This window comes from Spermophilus citellus (assembly GCF_964194105.1).
Source record: "Spermophilus citellus genome assembly, chromosome: 14".
Classification (NCBI taxonomy): domain Eukaryota; kingdom Metazoa; phylum Chordata; class Mammalia; order Rodentia; family Sciuridae; genus Spermophilus; species Spermophilus citellus.
The window spans coordinates 105,706,111-105,728,421 of NC_138194.1; the positions used below are offsets into that span (position 1 = coordinate 105,706,111).

At 45.8% G+C, this 22,311-nt stretch overlaps 1 protein-coding gene and 1 pseudogene across 2 annotated transcripts; one reads left to right on the top strand and one right to left on the bottom strand.

Annotated features, from left to right (window-relative positions):
• Positions 1 to 226: 226 nt before the first annotated feature.
• On the top strand, positions 227 to 13,031 carry ZNF34 (zinc finger protein 34; the record flags this gene model as incomplete). The annotated part of the gene is made up of 5 exons (XM_081266392.1): positions 227 to 270; positions 8,345 to 8,431; positions 8,635 to 8,761; positions 9,198 to 9,314; positions 11,761 to 13,031. Exons 2-5 carry the CDS (start codon positions 8,399 to 8,401, stop codon positions 13,029 to 13,031), a joined length of 1,548 nt encoding a protein of 515 aa, XP_081122518.1. The 5' UTR covers positions 227 to 270; positions 8,345 to 8,398.
• On the bottom strand, positions 6,050 to 8,134 carry LOC308633436 (mitochondrial import inner membrane translocase subunit TIM14-like; annotated as a pseudogene). Its single transcript has one exon. The product of its transcript is annotated as a mitochondrial import inner membrane translocase subunit TIM14-like (transcript).
• Positions 13,032 to 22,311: the final 9,280 nt, after the last annotated feature.

The following is a 22,311-nucleotide window of genomic DNA, read 5'->3' on the forward strand; positions in this document are numbered from 1 at the left end:
AAGGGTGCTTCCCGTTCCTGGACCCGCTGACGGCTTTCACTGCTCACTAGGGAGAATTCATCAGAAAGGAATTACTGCGCCGGGCGTTCGCCTGCCGCGCGAGAGGTGCCGGATCCCCTCCCAGCACCCACCAGCTGAATGGCGACTCGCCGAGTCCTTCCCCTAGCGGCAGGGCGGTGCCTGGGGTCCGGCAAGGGGAAGGCTCGGCGTGGCGTCACTTCCGCCCCGCTCTAATTGGCTGGACGCCGAGCAGGGTCCCGCGATGCTGAGGTGAGTGCTTGTCCCTCTGTGCGCGGACCCTGCTGGCGACCTTCAGGGTACGGGTCAGCCCAGCCATCGACCACGACTTCCGCCCCGGGGACCCGGGCAGGCCCCTTCCCCGACTGACCGCAAGCCCCGCCCCGGGGACCCGGGCAGGCCCCTTCCCCGACTGACAGCAAGCCCCGCCCCGGGGACCCGGACAGGCCCTTTCACCGGCGAGCGTGCTCCGCCCCGGGAACCGGGAAGGCCCGGTGCTGATCCCCCCAGACCTAGTCTCCCCTCTGCAGTATTCACCCCGCATCCCTCTACCCCCCACCCTGGGGGTCATTCCTTCTGCCCCCACCCCACTCCACTTTGAGAGTCCCTCCTCACAGGGCCCATGCACGCCCCAGGGCTTCTCTGCAGGCCACCCCACAGGTCAGCTTGTGTCCTGGGATGCTCTTGGTCCCCGTCCTCCGGGTGATCCGAAGCCCTTCAAGGAGCTTGACTTACTCCTCTGTAAATGCTCCTCCCCATTTCCCTCAGGTCCTTACAGGTACTGCCCCTCGTTTTGCATTTTAGTAGCCATTTCCCAAACCCCTCATTTTATTGGATGTAACTTCTTTTCACCCTGCCCTCTTTTCTCTTTGGGCTCTTCAAGGCTTTTCATCAGCCAATGTTTTTTGGCGGGGGGGGGGTTGGGGGGGTGGGGGGTGGTGGTGGTGGCGGGGGAGCCGGTGCCGGGGTTTGAACTCAGGGGCACTCCACCACTGAACCATATCCGCAGACCTGTTTTGTGATACAGGGTCTCACTGAGTTGCTTAGTACCTCACTTTTTGCTGAGGCTGGCTTTGAACTCGCGATCCTCCTGCCTCAGCCTCCTGAGCTGTTGGGATTACAGGCATGCGCCACCGTGCCTGGCACCAGCCAAATTGATTCTCATTTTTTTAAAAGATCTGAAATCTTTTAATTTTCTCCATGGTCTGTGCTTCCTCTCACCCCACCCCAGGGCCTTACACAAGCTGGACTGAGCCTCATCACCAGTGCTGCCCAGCTTTTTCTAAAAAATATTTTTATTTTAGTTTTTGATGGAGCTTTATTTTATTCATTTTTTAATATGTGCTGCTGAGAATCAAACCCAGTGCCTCACACATGCTAGGCAAGAAGCTCTACTACTGAGCCACAACCCCAGCCCAGCTGCCCAGCTTTTTTGAGACAGGTTCTCACCAAAGTGTCCTGGCTGCCCTTTGAGTGCTGGGATTACAGGTGTCTTGTGTTTTGTTTGTTTGTTTTTGGTACCAGGGATTGAACTCAGGGGCATTTCAGCCACTAAGCCAGTCCCCAGCTCTATTTTGTATTTAGAGGCAGGGTCTCACTGAATTACTTAGTGACTGCTTTTGCTGAGGCTGGCTTTGAACTCAAAATCCTCCTGCCTCAGCCTCCCCAGCTGCTGGGATTTCAGGCATGCAACACCACATCCCACATGTCTTGTGCTTTTTAATATATGTTTTCTCTAAATTTTTAAAATAAAAGCATGTATGCAGAATGGATTAACAAACACTGGTATTTTTTAATTTATTTTTTAATACTTATTTATTTATTTTAGTTATGGGCGGACACAACATCTTTGTTGGTATGTGGTGCTGAGGATCGAACCCGGGCCGCACGCATGCCAGGCGAGCGCACTACCACTTGAGCCACATCCCCAGCCCCAAACGAACACCAGTATTTTGAATTGCCAGTTCTCATAGTGCCACAATTGTTCAAGCTTTTTTTTTTTTTTAAAGAAATCAGTGTAGGCTGGGGCTGTAGCTCAGTGGTAGAGCACTTGCCAAGCACGTGTGAGGCACTGGGTTCAAACCTCAGCACCACTTAAAAATAAATAAAATAAAGGTATTGTGTCCGTCTACAACTAAGAATGTTTAAAAAGAAGGAGGTTTGGAGTTGTGGCTTAGCAGTAGAGCACTCGCCTTGCACGTTCAAGACCCTGGGTCCAATCCTCAGCACCATATAAAAATAAATAAGTGAAATAAAGGTATTGTGTCCAACTATAACTAAAAAATGAATATTTTTTAAAAAATTATTTAAAAATAAGAAAAAAATATTGTAACCCAGGTGCAGTGGTGCATAATTGTAGCCCCAGCAACTCAGAAGGTTGAGGCAGGAGAATTGCAAGTATGAGACCAGCTCAGCAACTGAATTAAATAGTCTCAAAAAAATAAAAAGGGCTGGGGAATATAGCTCAGTGGTATAGCTCAGTGGTAGAGCTCTACCAAAAAAAGAGTTAAACTGTGTTTAGACCCAGTGCTCTAGGCCCACTCTTCTTCAGAGGCACCTTTTTTTTTTTTTTTTTTTTAAGAGATAGAGGAGAGAGAGAGAGAATTTTAATATTTATTTTTTAGTTTTCGGCGGACACAACATCTTTGTTTGTATGTGGTGCTGAGGATCGAACCCGGGCCACACGCATGCCAGGCAAGCGCGCTACTGCTTGAGCCACATCCCCAGCCCGGCACCCATTTTCTGATCAATATACTTCAGCCTGTTTTCTTATATCACTACAAACCTAATGTTGTCTTTTATCTCTTAATAATCTTCATACTGCTGGTTGCAGTGGTTGCAGTGGTCATGCCTGAAATCCCAGCAAACCCTGAGGCCAAGGCAGGAGGATCCCAAATTCAAGCCAGCCTCAGCAATTTAGCAAGGCTCTACGCAGCGTAGTGAGACCCTGTCTCAAAAGAAAAAATAAAAAGGGCTGGGGATGTGGCTCAGTGGTTAAGCACCCCTGGGTTCAATCCCTGGTACAAAAACAAAACCCTACACACCTATCATACTATGGTTAACCCTGTCTGACAGCTTTACTCAATCTTATAACTTTGTGCTTCCTCCTTGACATTGATGTGGTTGGTTCTTTTAAGCTGCTTTGAACTTGCCTATTACCCTGAGGGACATCAAAATTTCTTTCTTATACATAGTCATATAGTAACATTCTTAAGTGCAGTAGCAGGATTTTTTATAGGGCACATACCTGAGAATTGGATTTCCTGAGAGGTTTGCAGCATTTCGGCTGTACCAGGTAGCATCAGACAGATTTCCAGAGTAACTCTATTGGTTAACACTTCTCATGTCCTCAGCATTTGCTATCACAAAGTATTTTATATTTTCCTATCTATGTGGAGAAAAATCTTATTTTACTTTGTGTTTCTGTAATTCATTTTGTTTGGCTTTATAGAGCTAAGCATGAGTTCTAACACTAAGCAACATCTCCAGCCCTGCTTCTGTGATTTTTAATGACATTGAAATTCTTTTCAGACATTTATTGGACAGTTTGATTTATTTATGATTTAGAAAGTCATATCCTATGGTCATTCCCTCCCCCAGTACTAGGATTGAACCTAGTAGTGCTCTACCACAAAACTATATCCCTCAATCCCCCTTTTTTGAGACAGGGTCTCACTAAACTGAGACTGGCCTCAAACTTGTGATCCTCCTGCCTCAGCCTCCCAAATTGCTGGGATTACCCTGCAATACTTTTGTTTTATTTTGTTTTGGCAGTGCTGGAGATTGAACCCAGGGCCTCAGGCATGCTAGGCAAACACTTTGCCAGTGAGCTATGTCCTTCGGCCTCGTTTTAAAAATTGAGTTCCTTTAAAATTTTAAAAAATCTATTCTATGTATTTATCCTTGTTTGCAAATGTCTTTTCACTCTGCAGTTTGTCTTTTTAAAATTTTTCTTCTATCTTGTGCAGAAATTTTTTTTAGAGAAATAATTTTTTAATATTTATTTTTTAGTTTTTCGGTGGACACAACATCTTTATTTTATTTTTATGTGGTGCTGAGGATCGAACCCAGCGCCCCACGCATGCCAGGCGAGCGCGTTACCGCTTGAGCCACATCCCCAGCCCCCAAGACTTTTTCTTTTTGACGGAGTCAAATTGTACAATCTTTTCCTGCATAGACTTTATAAAGAACATTTAGATCCTCAACCTGCCTGAAATATGTATTCAGATATCACAGAAGGCAGACACCTACTTTAACTTCTTGTGGGAAACCAGTTGTGCCAGCACACTTGTTGAGTAGCACATCCCTGGCCACTGTAGCACGTGCATGGACTTCTCCCACTCTGTTTCCTGCTATTTATACCTCATGCTTAGTGCTATCACCTAAACCTTGGTGTCTAGTAGGGCAAAACTCCGACTCCCTGGGTTCTTTTTGACATTGCCTTGATCATTATTCTTTCATGTGATACTTATAGACATTTTGGTCTCACTTCATATGTCCTATTGAAATTTTTTTTTTTTTTTTTTGGTACCAGAGATTGAACTCAGGGACACTCAGCCACTGAGCCACATGCCCAGACCTATTTTGTATTTTATTTAGAGGCAGGGTCTCACTGAGTTGCTTAGAGCCTCGCCTTTGCGGAGGCTGGCTTTGAACTCACAATCCTCCTATCTCAGCCTCCCGAGCTGCTGGCATTATAGGCATGCACCACTGTGCCTGGCGATGTCCTATTGAAATTTTTATTGTAATTGCACTGAACAGATTAATTTAGGGAGAATTGACATCTTTGTTATATTGAGTCATTTACTGTTTATAATTTTTGTTTCTCTGTAAGTCTTTTTAAGATCTTTCAATAAAGTTTTGTTATTTTGTTCATTTAGTATGGTTTTTTTTTTTTTGTTTTTTTTGGGGACAGGATCTTACTACGTTGCCCAGACTGGTCTCAAGCTCCTGGGCCCAATGATCCTCCTGCCTCAGATTTCTGAGTAGCTGGGTATGCACCACTGCTCCCAGCAATATATGTATTTTTTGTTAGACTTTAGTTATTGTGTAGTTTTGTAGCTGTTGTAATGTCAGCTTTTGGTTGCTGCTGGCTAGTACATAGTTCTTTTAATCACGTTTGACTTGTATATGGTGACGCTATTGGCTGGGCATGGTGGGGCACACCTGTAATCCCAGCAACTCTGGAGGCTGAGGAAGGCGGCTGGCAAGTTCAAGGCCAGCTCAGCAACTTAGTGAGACCCTGTCTCAAAAGAAAGAGGGCTGGAGATGTTGGTCGGTAGTAGAGTGCCCTGGGTTCCATCCCCAGCACCAGTGAGTGAAAGAGAGAGAGTGAGTAAAGGGGATGCTGTGGATTGAGACTCTTGAGGTTTCTAGGTAGATGGCTTTACCATTCACAAACAATGGCAGTTCTGTCTTTTCTCTTCCACTGCTTGGAGCTTGTGTGCCTTCATCTGAGACATGTTGCACTGGCCAGGATGCTGACCAGCAGGAGAGGCAGCATCACTGACCTGTCACTGGTGGCTCCTGCACGTGTTTCTCTTGTGTCACCTTTATTTTTTTTAAAGATGGACACAATATCTCCCCTTTATTTATTTTGTTGTGCTGAGGATCAAACCTGGCACCTCATATGTGCGAGGCAAGTGCTCCACTGCTGAGCCATAGCCCCAGCCTCTCCTGTGTCAGCTTAGTTTTCCTGAGGGATCCAGGCCCTGGGCCACACTGTGGGTGGTGTCTCACGTTATGTCTTCTTTGTTCTTCATAGTATTTTCTTTTTCTTTTTTGCTTGTGCTAAGTCATTTTCGAAAAAAATTGGAGCTCTGAGGAATTTTATCATAAAAAATCAGTACTCATATACATAAACTAATATGAGCATAAAATTCATCCGGGCTGGGGATGTGGCTCAAGTGGTATCGCGCTTGCCTGGCATGTGTGCGGCCCGGGTTCGATCCTCAGCACCACATACCAACAAAGATGTTGTGTCTGTGGAGAACTAAAAATAAATAAATAAATATTAAAAAATTCTCTCTCTCTCTCTCTCTCCTCTCTCACTCTCTCTTTAAAAAAATAATAAAATAAAATAAAATTCATCATACATCTATTTCATTTTTTAGCTTGACCTTCCAGTAAATCTTTAGCTTCATTGATTTTGGCTGCTATATAAGGAGATCCTCCTTTATCTGGGTGATTTAAAAACATAATTTGTCAATGAGCCTCTTTTCTTTTTTCCTTTATGGGCTGTAGGGCTTACACTTAGTATTAATGCTGCTTCCCTTTCTGTCCTTTTGATTTCAAACCCACTCTGTAATAGCCACCACTAAAGGCAGATTTTGGTAGACTTTGAAAAACTTGTTTTACTTGAGGCTCCATATGCTTCATGGCTTGTGAAACATAACGGCAAATCCTATATAACAGCAATGGTCAGTTCAGCTGCTACCACTGTGCTGGCCATGGCTCAGGCTCGGCTTCCTTGCTTCCACCAGGAGTACAGTTCATCCCAGTCCAGAAGACAAGGCCACCACCTTTACCTGAAAACCTTCATAGTATTTTCTTTTCCATCACTTTTTCTTCCCTTAAATGAATTTGCCAGAGAGATAGATAGATAGATAGAGAGAGAGAGAGAGAGAGAGAGAGAGAGAGAATTTTTTTAATATTTTTTTTTCAGTGGACACAACATCTTTATTTTATTTTTATGTGGTGTTGAGGATCGAACCCAGCACCCCACGCTACCGCTTGAGCCACATCCCAGCCCAGAATTTGTGTATTTTTTGACTTTTTCAAAGAACCAGTGTTGAGATTGTTTTGTTTCTTTAAATTGTGTTTTATGTTATTTCACCTTTTTCCTTGAATTACTTTATTATTTTGTATCTGATTTTCTGTTGGATGCTTAGATAATTTATTTTGCTGTCTCTTGTGTGAAAACAGGTGTATTTAAGGACATACATTTTTTCTTTGAGTCACCTTCCTTGGACCTGATCCTACATTGGTTTCCATTTCTCTGTGCTTTTTTGGGGAGGGAGTGTGTCTTTCTATCAGATATCTGTAGTTTAACAACAATATCATCAGAGAATATTTTGCCAAGTGATATGGGCCTTTGGAATTTGCTAAAACTTTCTTGAATACCAGGTTTGTGGTGTTTTTTTTTTTTTTTTTTTTTGTGTGTGTGTGTGTGTGTGTGAAACTCAATGTATATGTTGGGAAAAAAAAAAAAAACCTGTATTTGTTGTTGTTTGTTTTGGTACCAGGGATTGGACCCAGAAGTGCTTAACTACTGAATCACATCCCCAGCCCTTTTGTGTTTTATTCAGAGACAGGGTATGGTTAAGTTGCTTAGGGCCTCCCTAAGTTGCTGAGGCTGGTTCTGAACTTATGATCCTCCTGCCTTGGCCCCTGGGGTTGCTGGGGTCATGGGTATCTGACATTGTGCCTGACATCAGTTCTGTTTCGATGGCTATAACATAGCTAACCATATGCTCCACACTGAGGGGAAGATGCAGGCACAGAGCAGCAGAGACTGCCTGGCTTGCTTGAAGTCTAGCAGCTGACCTGTGGGGTCAGGACAGAGGCTGCAGGGCCAGGAGGGTGTCTGGGAACAGGTCCTGTTCTTGACCCTGTGCTGGTCCTGTGGGTGGGCAGTGTGTGACTGTCTATCCAGCTGTACATTCAGGACTTGTTGGCTTTTCTATGTAAGTTTCATTCTTCAATAAAAAACTTGAGGGTTGAGGGCTGGGAATTTGGCTCAGCTGGTAGAGTGCTTGCCTCACATGCCCAAGGCCCTGGGTTCAATCCCATACCCCCCCAAAAAACAAAGACAAAAAGAACAACTTCAAAAGATGAAGAGAAGGTCTGTAGGTACAACAGGTCTATTTAATTAGTGTCTGGTCGCTCTCACTTTCAGCCTGTCTGTGTTGTTTATTTTAGGGCACCCAGTACATTGCGTGCATCTAACTGGAGAGTCTCTTGCTTCTGGTTAAGTCTAGTCTTATTTCTTACCATTACTTGTTACTCATTTATTGGAATTTGCTTCCACTAGTTCTGTGGTTTCATCCGCTGTGCATTCTTTTTCCCTGTGCCTTTGTTTCACATCTCCTTGTTTTGTCTTTATCACTCCACACACGGTGAGTGATACCGTCTTCCTCCAAAGGAGCAGAGGGTTGGTGGGGGGCATCTCTGTGGGCAGTGGAGTTGGGGCTGGGGCGGGCAGGGAAGGTCTGTGCCTGAAGGCCTGGGAAGGTACTGCAACAGACCTGCTATGGCAGCCCTGAGCATCCAGCCATGAAGAAGGGGGCTGGGCTGGGCCTCCCTGTATCCCTCTGTCTCCCCTTAGCACCTGAGTGACAGGCTCCTGACCACTGCCTTCAGGAAGCCCAGGGCACAGGCGATGGAGACCTTGTTCCCATCTGTTTCACTCCAGGTAAGCGTCCTCCGTGTGCAAGGGCTTTCTCCGTGGCAAATTTTCTTGTCAAATGCTGTCAGGTGTCTCTGGTCTGGGTGCTGACAGCAGAGAAGTGTGACTTGGGGTGACCTGATGCTGCCCTTGGCGGGCTTGCATTGCCCCTGCCCCTGGTGCCCACCCTGGGCCACACTGGGGGCTGCAGCTGGATCCTGTTGTTTCAGACCAAGTTGACCTTCGAGGATGTGGCTGTGCTCCTCTCCCAGGATGAGTGGGGTCGCCTGGGTCCTGCCCAGAGGGACCTCTATAGGGAAGTGATGCTGGAGACCTACAAGAACCTAGTCTCACTGGGTAAGGCCCTTGAGCAGGCCTCAGCTCCAGGAATAGCCTTGGGGTCCAAGGGCTCAGCAAGTGTGGGCTGGAAGCCTCACCCATGGAACCAAAGATGGTACTGCTGCACTGGTCCAGGAAGGCCTGCTCAGAAAAGAGGCTGGAGAGGCCAAGCGGGGTTCCTCCTGAGTCAGCCCACACCTCCACAGAGCTCCTGCTGCAGGCCTGAGGCAGGCCCCTCCTCAGGGGAGTTCTGTTCTCCTGGTGGAGAAAGCCCCTGAGCTCAGTCACAGGCCTCCGTCTTCATGACCACCTCCAGCCCATTCTCAACCTCCAGAGGATATGGAGGCTACCACCACCCTATGCCTCTGCTTCCCTTCCCCTAGCAGCCCCAGGGCAGATGGCCTGCAGCATAGCCCTGCATCTGGTTACCAACCCAGGCCCTTTTCCTTCCCAGGAGCAGGACCTACAGGTCCCAAGCCCGGAGTGATCTTACAGCTGGAGCGAGGGGACGAGCCCTGGGTGGACATGCAGAATGCCAAGGGGACAGTGCACATGAGAGTCAGCCGCTCAGGTGTGTGAGGGAAGCTGTTCCCCAGCTTGGCCACTAAACCAGCATTTGTTGGGGTTCAGGGTGTCTGGTTAATGGGGAGATGGATCAGGGCTAGCTCAGTAGCTTGCACGGCCTCTGCTGGGCCCCTGGTCACCTCTGTCAGCTTGGGTGCCTTGGTGGGAAATTCACCCAGAATCTTCTAGGTGGTGACAGTGTTGTGGAGCAGAGTAGGGACGGGCTTCCAGATAGAGACAGGGAGGGTGCATGGGTGCAGGCCAGGTGCTGTGAGGGGAGGCTTGGGCCTGGGGACCCAAGGAGCCCTGCCCTCAGAGCTGGTCAGACAAGGGTGTAGTGATGAGACTGTCAGTTCATTCCCCTTGAAATTGGCTCACTAGACAACTGTAGAGTGCTAGAGAGCTATCATCCTGAATCTCACGGCCCAGGCTCAACTGTGTTCTGGAATATTTCTTTTTTTTTTTCCTTTTTTTTTTGAGAGAGAGAGAAAGGGAATTTTTTTTTAATATTTATTTTTTAGTTATTGGAGGACACAACATCTTTATTTGTATGTGGTGCTGAGGATCGAACCTGGGCCGCATGCATGCCAGGCGAGCGCGCTGCCGCTTGAGCCACATCCCCAGCCCCTGGAATATTTCTTGATACTCCTTTTCTAGTGATGGCCTTTCCACACCTATGCACAACCACTGCTTCTTTTTGGTTTTTGAGTGTTGTGTGGGGTGTGGGTTGCTAGGGACTAGACCCAGGGCCTTCTGTGTGCTAAGCAGCTACTGTACTCTGAGCCCCAGCCCAGCCTGGAGCATGGCCTCCCAAGTGGAACGACCCAGTGCCCACCAGGCCCCTGAGCACGTTTCCTTTCTGTGCACTGGTGGGTGGGTTGGGCTTTCTGTGTGGCTGCCAGCCAAAAAGTCCTGTCTGCTTTTGCTGCTATGGACACTGTCCTGATCATCTTTTGCACTTGTATGACGGTGTCCTAAGGAGGAGCTGCTGGATCAACACACCTGAATTTTTCTTTTGTAAATTTGCTTATTTGAAGATGCTTATAGAATGGGAGGAACCCTAAGTTGAAAGCTCAATGAATTTTTATGGGAAAGCATGGCTCCAAGGAGCCCGGGGCTTCCTCTGTCCTTTCCCACCACTCCCCATCCAAGGCACAAGGCTGCTCTTGGATGTCTACAGGCACCTTCTGCTGAGCTCTGAGTGCCCCTGTTTCATGCAGCAGCAGTTGAGTCTGTTTTGTTGCCAGTGTTCTGTGGTGTGAATGTACTATGATTTATTTTCCCTCTACTTGTGGAGGACTCTTGGTAGTCCCCAGGTTGGGGTTCTTGTGCATGCATCTCTGGCACACAGGGACAGCGTTTGTGGATGTGTACCTGAGAGCAGGGTTGCGGGTCCCAGGATGTGTGCAGACAGCTGTAGACAGGGTGCCAGACCCTTTCCAGAGCCGTGGCTCCAGCCTGTGCTCCTGAGACCTCCAGGGAGCTTGGCTAGCTAAATGTCCAGCACACTTGTCCTGCACTTATCCGTGTGCAGCAAGGGCCTGGCTGAAGGTGTGGGACAGGCCCCTAAGTCCCGGGAATGGAACAGTGATGTCAGAGGCACCACCGGCTGGCTGACTGGCTGGCTGGTTGAGACCCACTGTGTTGGGTGCTGGGCTGTTGACGGTCAATCTGTTCACCTTGGTATTATTCTCATGATGTTGCTGTGACCCCTGCTTTTCAGATGGGAAACCTGGCTCAGAAAGGGGGTGAGTTGCCTTATGGTATTCAGTGGGCAAGTCAGGGCCAGTACTGGTGATTCCTGAGTGGGCCACTGATGTCACCTCTGAGGGGCCTCATGGCAGGACCCACTTGTATGCTGCCAGTATCTGCTTCTGTACGTAAGTATTGAAATGCATGGAGGTCTGAGGTATTAAAGAGCATTCCGTATAGGTGCCTGGAGTTTGAGGTTCTAGTGGTCATGCAGGTGGTCACCTTCAGGTTCTCAGAGAAAGCCTGGGGAGTGGCAGTGTCCTTCTGGGGAGAGCCAAAGGGCCCCAGCCTGTGTTTCCTCCCCCTTCCTCCTGCAGGGCTGCCACGAGTGTGGCCCTCTGCCCTGCCATGGATTTTGGAATTGCCTCAGACTCCCTTGGTCTTACTTTTTCTTTGTCATTCATCATCTATGACTTTTGGAGCCCCTCCTTGCTCTGGCTTCCATGGTGCTGTGAAGCATTTGTCTTCTGTGCCTTGGTACTGGTGGGCAGAGTTGTCCTCAGTCACACTCGGGCAGCAAAGGCTTGTTCTAATGCTTCCCAGCCTCATGGCTGTGGGCCTGGGCAGGACCCAGAACCTCTGAGTCCTGGGCTCCATCAGCAGGGCTGCAGCTGTGGAGATGACAGACTGGTATTCACGTGGTCAGCAGCAGCTTCCTGCTTTCCTTCTAGTGTCTGAATGAGCCCTGTTTGCTGTTTCAGCTCCTGGGACCAGGACTGAGTGCCAGGGAAGCCTGGATAAGTCAGAGCGGCAGAAACACTCCAGGCCAGACACACAGATCGGCCAGGAAAGCAGCCGGGAGGCTGGGGGAAGCCTCAGGTTGGGGTCGAGCCCTTTCACGGATCAGCGACCTCACAAATGTGATACTTGTGAGCCAAGTTTTGAGCAGAGATCCTACCTCAACCACCATCAACGTGTGCACCGGTCAAAAAACCCAAATCTAGTTCCTGACTCAGGGGAAATCTTAAATTCAAACTTAGTTGTTAGAGAAGATCAGAAAATTCCCACTGGGAAAAAGCTGCATCCTTGCGGTCACTGTGCGAAGACCTTCAGGTACCGCGCCAACCTGGCCAAGCACGAGCGGCTCCACCGCGAGGAGAAGCCCTTCAAGTGCGGCGAGTGCGGGCAGGCCTTCAGCGACGGCTCCATCCTCATCCTCGTCCGCCACCGCAGGAGGCACGCCGGGGAGGTGCCCTACCGCTGCGGCGAGTGCGGGCAGGCCTTCAGCGACGGCTCCATCCTCATCCTCGTCCACCACCGCAGGAGGCACGCCGGGGAGGTGCCCTACCGCTGCGGCGAGTGCGGGCAGGCCTTCAGCGACGGCTCCATCCTCATCCTCGTCCGCCACCGCAGGAGGCACGCCGGGGAGGTGCCCTACCGCTGCGGCGACTGCGGGCAGGCCTTCAGCGACGGCTCCATCCTCACTCGGCATCGCCGGACGCACACGGGGGAGAAGCCCTTTGAGTGTCAAGACTGCGGCAAAGGCTTCGCTCAAAGCTCTAACCTGATCCAACATCAGAGAATTCACACGGGAGAGAAGCCCTACAAATGCCACGCGTGTGAGAAAGCCTTCATCCAGAAAACCAAACTCGTGGAGCACCAGCGAAGCCACACCGGGGAGAAGCCCTACGAGTGCCACCGCTGCGGCCAGGTCTTCAGCCAGAGCACACACCTCACCCAGCACCAGCGCATCCACACGGGCGAGCGGCCCTACGCCTGCGCCGAGTGTGGCCAGGCCCTCCACAACAGCTCCAGGCTCCTCCAGCACCAGCGGTCACACCGCCGCGAGAAGCCCTACACCTGCAGTGACTGCCAGAAGGCCTTCAGCCAGAGGGCGGACCTGACCCAGCACCGCAGGGTGCACACCGGGGAGAAGCCCTACCGGTGCGGCCAGTGTGGCCAGGCCTTGCGGCACAGCTCCAACATGTGTCAGCACCAGAGGACGCACCTCCGCACAGGCTGGCCCCGGTGAGCCACTTTCTCAGGTGGCGGAACTGCCTGCCCATTGACTGTTCCCTGCCCGGGGTGAAAGAGCCCTTCTGTTTAATCAAAGAGGCCTCTTCCCTTGAACCCAAAGCAGTACCTCCTCCTTCAGAGAAACAGAAAATGGAGCCACAGGGCTGCTCATGCAGTCTCCCGACCTGGAGAGACTCGGCTGCACCCGCCCCCTCCCCGCCCCCCAGCCAGGAGGCCGAGCCCAGCCTGGGCAGGACCCGCGAGGCCATCCCAGGGAGAAGTGGTAAAGCCCGGCTAATTCCCTCTGAAGACGGAGAGCCATCTTGTCACAAAGGCACGAAAAGTTAATTTCTGCTTTACTATAAATGACTGCGATTTCTAAACCTGCTTGGAATGACTGCCCTGCCTTGAACTCACCCCTGCCTGGCTTTCCCTGACCAGATAGAACCCTCTCTGAAACCTTAGTGGCGCCTCATAAATTCTAGTTTTCCCTGACCAGATAACAACCCTCTCTGAAAGCTTAGTGGTGCCTCATAGATTCTGACGTTGGGATCTAAATTTACTCCTTAAGTACTGAACCATTTAGACCATTAACCTACTACCGGCCTTTGTATTATGCTGTTATCTGTAAATTCTCAAGACACCCCCTTTCTGCAACTTTTTGTGTTATAAAACTGCGTTCCTAGACAGCTGGGGTGCTGTCTTCTATTCCCGTGGGTTTTGGGAGAGACAGCCCTGGCCAGTCGGAATTACAAGCTTGCTTTAACTGTGATTTAAATTGGAGTTGGTGGTCTTTTCTTTGCTTCGTGCTTTAACAGAAGGAAAAAGGAAAAGGGAGGACCCTCTCAGTGGAAAAGAAGTTCCTCCGCTGTGGCTATTTCTTCAGTGCCAGGAACCCACATTGGAGAGAACGCCACACAGGACAAAATTACAAAAAGCCACACATCACTCATTCTTTTCCCTGTCATTGAGTTAAAGTTGCTTTTTTATAGCGGTAAAATATGTATAACATAAAATGTATTATCTTAACCATTTTCAAAGTTGCAGCGTGGTAGTATGAAGCACTCGTGCAGTGTTGTCTGACCTTCACAGCTCTTTCACGCACTGTTCTGTTATCCCAAACAAAACTCTGCCTCTGACACAGAAGCTCTCCCAGTGTAAGGTCCTTGCTTAGCATCTGGATGGCCATCTTAAGTGACAGCACCATTTTAAGAAATATTTTGCTTTCTGGCCCAAGGGCCTTTCTGAGAAAGGCTTACCATTCCCTCATACCAACCCACCATTAATCACCTGCAGCTGGAAACTGGGTGTGGACACTGATGTCGATGTCGTTGTATGACGTGTGTTGAGCCCCTGCTTTCAGTGCCTCTAGGTTAGAATCTGGGGGCACAGGAGTTACCACAGGTTCTGCCTTTCTTCGAATTCCCACCAGCATGGGTATTATTTTCTGCTTTTTCGTAGGCGGCATCCTAATAGGAGTGAAGTGATACTGTGTTTTTTTTTTTTTTATTGGTTGTTCAAAACATTAGATACTGTGGTTTTGATTTGCATTTCCTTAATGGCCAGTCACGTTCAGCATATCTCCAGGTGTTCACTGACCATTTGTGTATTTTCTTTGGAGAAATGTATACTCAAGTCCTTTGACCATTCTTTTAAAGATTTTTTTTTAAGTTGTAGATGGACACAATTCCTTCATTTTATTTAATAATTTATTTTTGTATGGTGCTGGGGATCGAACCCAGTGCTTCACACATGCTATGTGAGCATTCTACCACTGAGCTATAACCCTAGCCTCCCTTTGCCCATTTTTTTAATTGAGTCTTTTTTTGTTGTTGAGTTGTAGTTCTTCATATATTTTGGATATTAGTCCCTTATCAGATATATAATTTGAAAATATTTTTCTATTTTTGGACTAATCTTTTCATTCTCATGATAGTGTCCTATAATGCAAAAAATTTTTGATTCTGATGAAGTCCAGTTTATCTAATTTTTCTTTTATTCCCTGTGCATTTAGGTATCACAGGCAAGGAATCATTGTAAGCACAAATCATTAAGTCTGCCTACCGTGTTTTCTTCTTCTTTTTTTTTTTTTTAAAGAGAGAGAGAGAGAGAGAATTTTTTAATATTTATTTTTTAGTTTTCGGCCATAACAACATCTTTGTATGTGGTGCTGAGGATCGAACCTGGGCTGCACGCATGCCAGACGAGCGCGCTACCGCTTTAGCCACATCCCCAGCCCCCGTGTTTTCTTCTAAGGAATTAATAGTTTTAGATCTTACATTTTGGGACTTTGATCTATTTTGAGCTAATTTTTGTATATGCACAAGGTGAGTCCAATGCCATGCTTCTGTGTGTGAATACCCAGTTTTCCCAGCAATACTGCTCAATAGATTTTCCTTTCCATGCTGCATGGTGCATCAGTCAGCTCGGCTGCCACAACAGAGTACCACAGACTGGATGGCTTAAACAACAGACATTTATTTCTCATAGTCATGGAGGCTGAAGTCCAGTTGAAGGTGCCAGTTAGTTCCTGGTGAGGGCTCTCTTCCTGACTTTCAGATGGCTACTTTCTTGCTGTGTCTTCACAGGGCAGAGAAAAAGAGATCTCTGGTGTCCCTTCCTCTCATAAAAGCATCAGCCCTAGCTGGCCATGGTGGTACACACCTGTAATCCCAGCCGTTCAGGAGGCTGAGGCAGGGATTCCAAGGTTGAGGCCATCCTGGGTCACTCAGTGGGGCCTAGAATTTTAGGGGGGAGTGCATGCTGGAATGGGTGTAGCTTAGTGTAGAGCGCCCTGGGTTCAACCCCTGTACCTGAGGGGAAAAAAAAGCAACAGCCCTATTGGATCATGTCCACCCCTATAAGCTCATCTAATTAATCGTTACCACCTTCTCAGGGGCCATATTTCCAAATACAGTTCCAGTGTGGTTAGGATTTCAGGATGTGAATTTTGGGGACCTATTTAGTCCTTGCTTTAAACCAATTGATCGTATCTGTGAAAATTCAGTTCTGGCCTCTTTTCTTCCACTCTCCACGCCTATCCTTATGCCACTGTGCCATGACTGAATGTGGCTCATCTGCCTGAGGTTCATATGTGGGAGGCCTGGTGCCCAATGTAGTGATGTCAAGGGGCTGGATCTCTCAGAGCAAGTGGAGCCTAGGAAAAGGTGATTAGGTCAGGAGTGAGGAGCCCTCCTCAGGAGGAATCATTGCATGTTTCAGAGCCTAGAGTTCTCTTGAGAATGAAAGTTATGGGGGATCAGAAGGCATTAATGGGGGGCTGAGTTTGTAGCTCAGTATTGGAGTGCTTGACTGGCATGTGTGAGGCATTGGGTTTGATCCTCTGCACCACATAAAAATAAATAAAATAAAGATACATCAAAAACTAAAAAAAGAATAAAAAAGAAAGGTATGAAAATACAATAACATTATTTTAAAAAGGTGTTATAGCAATAGGAAGTGAATTAAAAAAGGAGATTGGTACTGAGAAGGGGGTATTTCCTATAAAGGCACATGAAAATATGGAAGGGACTTTGGAACTGGGTAATGGGCACAGGGTGGAAGAGTTTGGAGGAACAGCCTAGTAAAAGCCTAGAATGCTATAAATGGAGAATTATGGGTGATTTTGGTGAGGACTTAGTAGATAGGAAGCTAGAAATTCTTGGAGATTGGTGAAGAGTTTATGACCAGAATGCTGATAGAAATAAGAACATCGTGCTGGCAATCAGAATAAAGGCCACCCTTGTCAGGCCACTGTGAAGATCTCATTGCACTGTGTCCATGCCTGAGGGCTTTGTGGTGGACCAAATCTAAGGATGGTGAAAACTGAAGACATTTCTAAACAAAAAATTTAGGTTGCTGCCTGGTTACTTTCAACTGCTTATGCTCAGATTAAGGGGCAAAGGGGAGCAGAGTGGGAAGATCTGGAAAATTCACAGAGTAAATAAATACACAGAGTAAGTAAATCTCTTTTCTTTATAAACTATCCAACTTCATGTATTTAATTATAGTAACAAACACAAAATGAACTAAGAGTACATCCACACTGTTTTCATTATTATAACTTTGTAGAAAGTTTTGAAATCAGGACATATGGATCCTCCAATTTGTTCTTCTTTTTCAAGATTGTTTGGCTATTTGGGGGTCCCTTGATGTTCCACATGAAATATAGAATGGGTTTTTTTGAGTCTGCAAAAAATGTCAGGGTAGTTTTATCACCTTAACAATATTAAGTCTTCCATCTATGAGCACACGATGTGTTTCCATTTATTTATGTTTTTTTCAACTTACTGTGATGTTTTGTAGCTTTCAATGTATGAATCTTTTTTTTTTAGAGAGGGAGAGAGAGAGAGAGAATTTTAATATTTATTTTTTAGTTTTTGGTGGACACAACATCTTTGTTTGTATGTGGTGCTGAGGATCGAACCCGGGCCGCATGCATGCCAGGTGAGCGCGCTACCGCTTGAGCCACATCCCCAGCCCTGTATGAATCTTTTAAAAAAATATTTATTTTTTAGTTTTTTAGGTGGACACAATATCTTTATTTTATATTTATGTGGTGCTGAGGATCAAATCCAGTGCCTCATGCATGCTAGAAAACCCCAGCCTCTCAATGTATGAATCTTTTGCCTCTTGATTTATTCCTTTCAATGCTACTATGAATGAAATTATTATTTTTCCTTTCCTTTTTAGTTGTTTATCAATACTAAATAGAAACAATTGTGTCTGGACTGAAAAAAATTTTTTTTGCAATTGTAGATGGACAGAATGCCTTTATTTTTTAATTTTTATGTGGTGCTGAGGATCAAACCCAGTGCCTCATGCATGCTAGTCAAGCACTCTGCCACTGAGCTACAGCCCCAGCCCTGTGTTTTGATTTTGTGTCCCACAACTTTGCTAAATTCATTTGTTAGCTCTTATGTACTATTTTTGTGCAGTCCTCAGAGTTCTCTTCGTAGAAGATCATTGCCAGCTCTGGGCTGAGGTATATTTTACTTCTATTCCACTCCAGTTTGGATGCCTAATGCTTCCTTTTCTTGCCTGACTTCTCTAGTTAGAACTTCCAATATTATGTTTAATCGAAGTGGCCAAAGTGGGCATCCTAACCTTGTTGCTGATCTCAAGGCTGCTAGCTTTCCCTGTTATGTATAGTGTTAGGTTCTTCATGTACACCCTTCCTCAATGTAGACAAAGTTATCTTCTAATCCTAGATTATTGAGTGTTTTTATCATGAAACAGTGTTAAATTCTGTGAAATGCCCGTTCTCTATCAGTGATATTGTAAGTGGGTTTTCTTTATTAATATAGTGATGATCATACAAATTAATCTTCATATGTTATTGCCATATTTCATTCTAGGAACAGATCACACTTGGTCATGGTTTATAATCCTTTAAATATACTTTTGAATTTGTTTTACTAGGTTTTCCCTCTTTTTTAAAAAAAAATTGAAGAAATAATAGTCCCATACTTCTAAAAATATTTTTTAGTCGTAGATAGACACAATACCTTTATTTACCTATGTTTATGTGGTACTAAGAATCAAACCCAGTGCCTCTTATATGTGAGGCAAGCAATCTGTCACTGAGCCACCATCTCAGCCCACCCCGACCCTTTTTGTTTTGAGACAGGGTCTGGCTAAGTTTACCAGACTGGCCCTGAACTTGAACCATCCTGCCTCTGCCTCCTGAATTGCTGGAATCAAAGCAGGTACCACCACACCAGGGTTGGGAGGTTTTTGATTACTGCTACAATCTTTTTACCAGTTATGGCTTTTTTTGGGGGTGGGGTGGGGGTACCATGGATTGAACTCAGGAGCACCTGACCACTGAACCACATCCCCAGCCATATTTTGTATTTTATTTAGAGACAGGGTCTCACTGAGTTGCCTAACACCTTGCTTTTGCTGAGGCTGGCTTTGAACTCATGATTCTCTTGTCTCATCCTCCTAAGCCACTCAGATTACAGGCATGCACTACCACACCTGGTTCAGTTATGTCTGTTCACATTTTTCTATTTTTTTCTTAGTGGTTACTTTGGGGTTTATAACCAACTTCTTAAGCTTATAATAACCTAGTTTTGTTGACATCAACTTAATTTTAAAAGTTTGAATTTAAAAGTGTTCATACTTTTATATACACCCGTCCTTACCTCTTTGTATCGTCAAAGTTCACATCTTTATATGTCAGATGCTCATTAACATAGATTTATAGATTTTTCTAAATGTGTTTGTTTAGTGAATCAGATAAAAAAAGAAACTACAAACCATACCAAAAGTGCAGGGCTGTTGGCTTTTACATTTACCTATGTAGTTACCTTTACCATTTTTTTTTTTTAATTTCTCACAGCTTTGGGTTGTCTCTAATGTCCTTTCATGCTGTGGTTCTGATCAACTAGTTGCTCCGCTACCTTGTCGTGGGGAGCAGTGGGAGCTAGTGAGAGAACTGGCTGGAGACCCACCTCAGGTCTGTGACCAGTAGCTGAGTTTATTTTTGGAATGCATACAATTGTTATAGGGTCCCAGTGGGGCGTGCCCATCAATCATTCACAAGCAAGATAGTATCCATAAGCCAATCATCCTATGCCTAATGTAACCACATCATGAGGATGTTCTAAATATTGCTATCATCAGGAAGGGTCTTTGTCCCTAGGGGAGGGGGTTTCTAAGTTAGAAGTTCCATTCCTGAAGCTCCTGGCTGTCAGTTTCCTGGCCTGGCAGCTTGGCCACGCTAACCACAGTGCTCAGGATGTGGTTTCACTGGCGGCTCGCTAGAGCAGAGCATCCTATCCTGTTACTGTCAGGCCTGAACAAGTGCAGATTCTTCAAGCACTCCGAGCTGCTCAGAGCTGCTGGCTGCTAGCTGTAAACGGAAAGTTATTCCAACATTTTCACTTCAGCCTGAAAGTCTCCCTTCAGATTTCATGTGAAGCAGAGCTACTGGTAATGGGTTCCCTCAAATGTTCTTTATCTAGACATGTCTTGAGTTCCCCTTCATTCCTGAAGGGTAGTTTTTGCTGGATATAAAATTCTTGGTTTACTTTTTTTTTTTTTTTTTTTCATTTCAGGCCTGCAAATATGTCATCCACTGCCTCTGGCCTCCATAGTTTCCCAGAAATCTGCTGGGCCTCATGTGTTCAGTTCCTTACTGGTGTCTTCAGAATTGGAGTTTCAACAATTTGACTGTAATGTGTCTCTGTGGATTTGAGTTTATTCCATTTGGAATTTCTTGAGTTTTTTGGATGTGTATATTCAAATCTGTGTCTTCCGACAGATTTTAGAAGTTTGGGACTATTATTTCTTCAAATATCTTTTCCTCCTTCTTCTCTCTTTTCCTTTTGAGAATATTATAATGTGTATGTTGGCACATATAACGCTATCCCACAGGTCTCTTGGCGTCTCTTTTTCTTTTTTTCCCAGACTGATGTCAATGGTCCGATCTAGTTTGCTGATCTTTCTTCTGCCTCCTTGTATCTGCTGTTGAACCCCTCATGTGAGTTTTTCACTTCAGTTATTGTACTTTCCAGTTCCTGAATTTTTTTTAATAATTCTCTTTTTTGGTATTTTCTTTTTTTAAAATTTTTTAAAAATCTTTTTTGGTATTTTCATTTTGTTCATACATAATTTTCTTGATTTCCTTTAGTTCTTTGTCCATGATTTCCTTTAATTCACCAAACATACACAAGACAGTTGTTTTAACTTTTTTGAGGTGGGTGCAGAGGATCAAACCCAGAGTCTTGCATACGGTAGGCACAAGCTCTAACACTGAACTATGCCCCCATCATTTATTTAACATATTTGACTAATAATTCCAGTGTCTGGGCTTCCTCTTTCTGTCAAATTTTATTTTTTCCTGTGAATGGATCATACTTTCCTGTTTCTTTGTATGTTCTGTCATTTTTTGTTGAGCAGTGGCTATTTTGAGTTGAGCAGCAGGTATTGTGGTTACTCTGGAATTCTAAGACTCTCCTCAGTGATTGCCAAATCTTGCTTGTTGAGGGCTTGAGCCATCTATTTGTGACTTTCCCAAACTATTCTTGCATTGTGTACTTTTTTGATGTGTGTGTGTGGGCACCGATGTTTCAGTTCCATTATTTGTGTGGTCAGTCAGTAACATGAAAAATCTTTCCTTATATGTATGAATCCCAAAAAGGGAACACAAGTATTGTCTCTTTTTTTAAAAAAAAATTTAGTTGCAGTTTAGTTAGTTATTGTTTTTATGGGGTGTTGAGGGATTGAACCCAGGGCCTCACATGTGCTAGGCAAGTGCTTTACCATGAAGCCATAACCCCAGATCCAAATATTGTCTCTTTAATTCCTCTGGAAACTGCTTTGACCCATGATGATCAAAATTATAGTAGCTAGCCTCTCTGCCAGTTCTTTAGTATCAAGAGCAGCCAATCAACCATCAAAACACACAGCCCCAGTCTTTGGAACATCCTTAGTACACACCATTCACAGTTCATGCCATGGGGCTAGGGAATGGTGCCTGGCAAGCACTACAGGAATGTTGAAATCTGTTGAAACTTACCACCTGCCTCTTCAAGCTCTTCCTGGATGCTACCAGCATCTGACCAGACTGACTAGCTTGACTGACTAACTTTCAGGTTACTGCTGACAGTCCCTGTCAGCTTGGTAGTTGTAGAGGTGGAAGGATAGATTCCCGAGTTTCCTACTTAGCTGTCTTCCATGACATCACTCTGATAGTTTACTTTATGATAGCAACAATCTTTCTATCCAGACAGGGACATATTTTAATTTATAAAATGTATCACTTGGCCACACCATAAAGCTCTTTATGATGAGGTCTTCATAACCCCCTTGTGAGCTGAACATATAAGCTGAAAATGTGTCTATACCCAACCTAACATTGTAGCTCCATGCCTCTGTACACTGGGATAGCATGGCTGCAAGGAAGCCTCTGCTTGCTGCAGCCCAGCAGCACCCTAGAGGCTCACAGAATGTATCACAGGCCTGGGAAACTCAACACAGAATCTCTGCTGAATGCATGTCACTTCCATGCCATTATAAAGTTGAAAAGTCCTAAATAAAAAAAAAAAATTATTGGGGATTGAACCCAGGGGCACTCAACCGTTGAGCCACATCCCCAGCCCTTTTTGTTTTTTGAGACAGGGTTTCACTAAGTTGCTGAGGCTGACCTTGAACTTGTGATCCTTCTGCTACAGCACCGCGCCACCACCCCCCCCTCCAATCCACCTTGTGTTGAATATTAAGTTGGGGACTATCTGTATACTATTTCACAGTGAGTAGTTCTAGGGTTTTAATTATTATTTTAAGTT